This window comes from Malania oleifera, chromosome 2 (assembly GCF_029873635.1).
Source record: "Malania oleifera isolate guangnan ecotype guangnan chromosome 2, ASM2987363v1, whole genome shotgun sequence".
In the NCBI taxonomy this organism is placed as follows: domain Eukaryota; kingdom Viridiplantae; phylum Streptophyta; class Magnoliopsida; order Santalales; family Ximeniaceae; genus Malania; species Malania oleifera.
Window position 1 is genome coordinate 660,534 of NC_080418.1, and position 6,000 is coordinate 666,533.

At 35.0% G+C, this 6,000-nt stretch overlaps 1 protein-coding gene across 6 annotated transcripts in view; it reads left to right on the forward strand.

Annotated features, from left to right (window-relative positions):
• Window positions 1-6,000, forward strand: part of LOC131148999 (ABC transporter B family member 25, mitochondrial) — a 140,528-nt gene extending 134,528 nt beyond the window's left edge. For 3 of the 6 annotated variants that reach the window (XM_058099015.1, XM_058099016.1, XM_058099017.1), the window contains exons 20-21: window positions 4,027-4,162; window positions 5,307-5,691. In XM_058099015.1, coding sequence (XP_057954998.1) covers window positions 4,027-4,162; window positions 5,307-5,447 — 277 coding nt within the window. In that variant the 3' untranslated portion in view covers window positions 5,448-5,691. Of the gene's footprint in view, window positions 1-4,026; window positions 4,163-5,306; window positions 5,692-5,727 lie in introns of those variants that run through there. The other 3 variants (XR_009135107.1, XR_009135108.1, XR_009135106.1) reach the window with 3 other exon arrangements.

The following is a 6,000-nucleotide window of genomic DNA, read 5'->3' on the forward strand; positions in this document are numbered from 1 at the left end:
AGGACTCTGCTCCAACCCCTCACACATAGGACATAGCCCTACAAACATCCTCCTCTACGAACATTGACAATATATATATATATATATATATATATATATGTAATTTCCTCAAAAATCAAAGAAGAAACAGTAGTAACCTCTCTTCCACTCAACTACAATTCCATAATCATATTCCTTTTTCTCTTCTCAGTAATAAACTAATGGAAAACAACTACACTCACCTTCCCTAACCCATTTAAACTTCATCCTTTGCCCCATTAATCAGCTTTACCCTCTTAGCCTTATCTCACTCTTCTTCTTTCCTATCCTACAAATTAAGCCCACCTAAAATCCTGTTTTTCTTAGCCCTAAAATTCCCACAATATTCCAAAATTTTAATTCCTCTTTTAGGTGCTTTAGTTTTTACAAACCTAAACCCTTCCCAACCATTTACAACATTCTCACTCCACACCTTCCTAACCAAAGACCTAAAGGACTTATAACCAAGCACATCTTTTCAGATCTAAATGGAGTCACCCACTCACACCCCCCCCCCCCCCCGGCGCCCCCTCTTTGATCTTGCTACACTAACAAAATAGGGAAATGATCCAACATTGGCCTAGAAAAGACCCCCTTGTGAAAGATTAGGATACTCATCCTTAGAAACAAGAACCTATCTAAAAGACAGCTATTTATCCCCATTGTCCAAGAAAATAAAGCATTATCCAAAGGAAGATTTCTTAACCCCTACTAAACCTATCAAAACTCTTCGTAGTTAAAACAATCCAACCTCCCCACTTTTTTTCCATAGGAAATGACACCACATTAAAGTCTCCCCCTAAATCTTTCCTAGGATAGCAAAAACCATACACAATAAATAACTTGTCCCAAAAGTAAGACCTTAAAGTGAGTCTAGAAGGACCACAGACCAATGAGAACAACCATTGACCCCTTCCTTCCACTTCCAACAAAACCAACAAATAAAAAATCCCACAAGATCATCAATTTCAACAACTACACAAGTATCTTAGAAGATGAGGATTCCCTCAGCCGCCACCTAAGTGGTAAGAACTTCCCACTCCTTTGTTTATCCTTCCATATACTACTAATCACCCTCCACACTCAAGTTTAATTTATTGGATAAAAACAGCATTAGGATAACTCCTGTTCAAAATTTCTCGTGCAACAACTAATGAACTTCATAATGAACTACTCCCACCAACCCACCTCATACCCTACCCCCTCCATGATTCACTAAGGTAGCTAACTTATTCAATTCTTTTTGCACCTTCTTTTTTTCCCTCTCATATGTCTTGCGGGAAACTATCAATTTCATCTCTTATCCTAAGGGTTTCACCATATTAATTCCCATCCCCTTGAGGATCCCAATTGTCTATCTTATCCCCCGAATGAATTAACGGTCACAACCACTCCCCCAAAAGATGTATCCTTTTGGCACAAAGAATTAAGAGTAGGAACTTGACAACCAAGGGATAGTACTGTTGAAATTTGGAGTAAAACAAAAGACTAACACAATGATAGGTCTCCTCCTTTATTTAAAAATATATATCAAGTATATTCTAAATACCATAATACCTGTACTAACTTTCACTTATGAACATAACACTAACACACTAATAATACTAAATGACTAAAATGCCATTAACACCTCCCCTCAAGTTGGAGCATAGATATCATAGACTCCTAGCTTGTTACAAATAAATTTAACAGGAGTATGTCCCAAAGCTTTGGTAAATAAACATGCGAGCAGCATATCGGACTAAGTAGTGGTAATGAGCTTCTGCAAAAGTTACTCCAAAATAAAGTGACATTCAACTTCAATGTGTGTTGTCTACCCATGAAAACAGGGTTGGAAGCAATATAAAAAGCAACTTGATTATTACACATCAACTCCATAAACCATGAATGTGGAAAACTCAACTCTTTCAACATGTTTTTCAACCAAACAAGGTCATATGTAGTGTGAGCCATGGCCCTAAACTCGAATACTTGACCCGGCCACTACAGTTGTTGTTTTTTCTACTCTTCCAAGAAACCAAGTTACCACCAACAAAGATACAATAAGCGATTGTGGATCTTCTGTCTAAAGGTCATTTGACACAATCTACGTTGGCATATCCTTGAATATAAGTATGACCCTGATCTTGATATAAGAGACCTCTCCAAGTGCACTTTTATGATATCTCAAGATGTGAATTATTGTGTTAGTGCATCCTAGTGACTTGTCTTCGTAAGATCTAGAAATTGTCTCCCAACACTTTTTGTGAAAGATATATCTAGCTGAGTGACTCTGAGATAATTCAACTTTCCAACAAGTCCCTGGTATCATCCTAGATTAGGTAACAAATCACCCATATCTAACACTAACTTGCTGTTAGGATCATGGTCTTAAATTTCCACGAAATAGTGGAAATTGTCGAAATTTCCTATTTCCATCACCCCTGAAATCGAAATGGCATTCGATTTCTGTTTTGCATAATTTCCATCAAAATTTTAATGAATTATTCGAATTTTTCAAAATCTCAAAGTTTTAGCGAAACTTGTTGAAATTTCAATTATAGAATGAAATTTCCTCAGAATTTAAATGCGAGTTTTAAGAGGAAAGTGAAATTTCTCCCTTGATTTATTTTATTTTTTTTATTGAAACAAAAAGACTATTACAAGGGATTTTGAAAGTATATAAAAAAATAAACTTACAACAACATTTTTTATCTAAGCATTGACATCTAAATTATCATTATTTGTACAATAAATAATATTTAAATGATTTAGGAATTTCATTTGTATTAATTGAATATTTTTAATGCACATTATCTTATACACAAGTTATATTACAACATTTCCACCCCATACACGATATAGATGTATTTAATTTGTAATACATTAGTCCTAAAACTTATATTGTTGTGTCTATTAACCATTTTTAAAGTTTCATAAAAGAATTTCATGATTTACTACTGATTTCCATTATTTTTTCAAATCAAAATTGAAATTGACATCAAAATCAAATTTTCCTTTGAAATTTTTGTACTTTTGGAGCTTCGAGATTGAAATTTAAGACCTTGGTTAGGGTCCATGGGTGTATCTACTGGTTTGGATCCAACAGCCTAGTCTCATCCAAAAGATCAAAGAACGTACTTCCTCTGTGACAAAACAGTTTGTGTACAAGATTTAGAAACATTTATATGCAAGAAGTATTTCAATGGTCTTGAATCTTTGGTCTAAAACTTAGTCTATGGAAAATGTTTTAGACTCTGATACCATGTTGAAATTGGAGTAAAACAGAAGACCGAACTCAGCGATAGGTCTCTTCATTTATAATATATATCAAGTACAGTTTAATGACCATAATACCCTTACTAACATGATAATAATACAAAATGACTAAAATAACCATTAACAAGTACTATACCATTTTGGGATGTAGGACCCTCTTGATCCTCCATGAAAAGGTCATTCATGGCCATATCTTGTTCTTTTACTTGAGAAAACCATTAATTATTTGACTAGGAAGACATTCTCTCAAAGGAAAAATAGCCAAAGCATCCTCTTCACAAGTGGGATGCCTCACACAAGTGAACTAACAAATTTCAGTCAATAAAACTTGCCTAGTTATCAATTTCATTTAACATAAAAATGGAGTCCTTAAGGCCCAACAGAGCTCAATTTCTTGAGCTTGGTGTATGATATTCAGTTAATTTTGCTTTTGCACTATGTTCTTTTGTTCTCTCGAGTGCTTTGTTTTTTATATAATCAACTTGCTTTGGTTTTGGTGGGTTTACCTATTACTGCAACTTTTAGAGATGAAGCTTCTTGGAGTATGCATGGTTAATTGCCTTTTATCAGCTTACATCATGTTTGTTTGCTTCTGCCCACACTTTCTGTTTAATGATAAGATTTGACTTAAATTCCTTGCTTTCTGTACTCTATGAATTGTGAGCTGTTTCATGGTATTTCTTTTTATACGAGGAAAGACAAGTAACCCATTGTCCATCCTTTTCTTATAAACTCTATTTCATCGTTTAGGCTTTGCGATGAAGCTACCAGTGCACTTGATAGTACAACAGAAGCTGAGATACTTGGTGCATTGAAGTCCCTTGCAAGAAATAGAACCTCAATCTTTATTGCGCATAGGCTTACAACTGCTATGCAATGTGATAAGGTAAGCAGCTTTGGTCATGATTGTTTGTTTCCACCCACCACCACCAGTAGAGAGAGAGAGGCAAAAAATCTGGGGCTGATAATGTAGAGGTGGTGGTGAAATAGAACTAGAAACACCATTGCCGCTGTCACTTGCATGAGCGCCCCCTTTGTTGTCATCAAGACGGCATTACATATTCCTAAAGAAAGTAGTGGCTTGAGCACATTTATTTATTTGTTTTTTTTTTCCCTTTTTTTTGGTGTCTAATTGAATATTTTATTTTTAAAAACATGAGCAATAATTTTAATAAATAATACTACTAAGACAAAGGTGCTTATAACGGAAGGCAAATAATTGATCTTGAAAATGTTATTTTCATTCAAAAGTTCCTTGCTTCAATATGTTTTCCCTTTTAACTTGAATGTGAGCATTCTATAATGATTATGGCCTACAAATGCTTGCACTCACACACTCGCACGTGGAGCAATGGATGTGTACTGATTAATCTTTCTATTGGTACTTGGCCTTGCAACTGTTTTGGTTGATTGTATTTTTCTCATATGTGTGTTTTTTTTTTTTCTTTTTGAGGTGGGGAAAGATTTATTTTGATCCAGACCTATTTGTCACGATCTCACATCATATGTGTACTAGAGAGATCTTGGACTTATAAGGATGATTTGGACTTCAACTGTGTGAGGTGTCTTTTATAAGACAAACTTGTGAGGTTAATGGGCCAAAGCAGACAACCTCACCAGAGTTCGGTCTAAGACCGTTATATTTCGTATCGTAGCCACCCTGAGATACTATCATATGGATGGATCCTACACAAAATTATAAGCCACTCTGACGAGGGCGTCAGAGATCGAATGAGAGAGCATGTCATGGTTCCACATCAAACGTATACTAGGGAGATCTAGGGCTTATAAGGATGCTTTGGAATCTAACCATGTGAGACACTTTTTATAAGACAAACCTGTGAGGTCCATGGGCCAAAGCCAACAATATTTCACCAGAGTTGGGCCTAAGACCGTTGCACTATGATAATTGTTTGAAGCATCCACGAATTGTTATGCTTAAAGTTCTGCAAAAGCCAGCCAACAATTTTTCTGCACTGTAGTAGGTCTATTTATTTATTTTGGCATGTTTTTTTAATTGTTATTTACAGGTTATAGTGCTCGAGAATGGAAAGGTGGTTGAGCAAGGATCCCATGAAGTTCTCTTGTTTAAAGCAGGACGATATGCACAGCTCTGGGGCCAGCAAAATAACACTGATGGAGTTGATGTGGCTGTTAAACTGGATGCATGAATGTCCTTCTGAGACACCTGAAATTCCAGTTTTCTGATGATGCCTGTTCTGGCCATCAAAGTTGAGGTGTAAGTGGCTCGTGTTTTCAATTTCAAATTAATTTAGACAGTACTTGTGAGCATTAATTTCAGATCTTAAATTTGAGTTTGTGTGAATTTAAATGAAATTTAATATAATTTTGTGTCATGTCTTATTTGAATATACGCAAATTCAAATTTAAAGACTTGAAATCCAAATTCTCAAACACTAAGTTACATATTATGTGCAATGGGTTTTATAGCTTACAGATGTTTCGAATGGCAGCAGTTGATGCTTCCATGCAGTGAGCACCAGATGTTGGAGCTGTGAACTTTTGGGTGGTCAGTTAAAATCAGAATATTGAGTTTTGAGGGTCTATTTTAATTATTGAAAATATTGCAAGAAAATAATGTTTTACAGTATTTGTATAAAATAAATTATCAACGATAGCAGTTTTGATATTATTTGCTTGTTAAAATAATTTAATTTTTCATTTCTAATTTTTCAATGATCATAAAAATGCCATCTTGTTTTT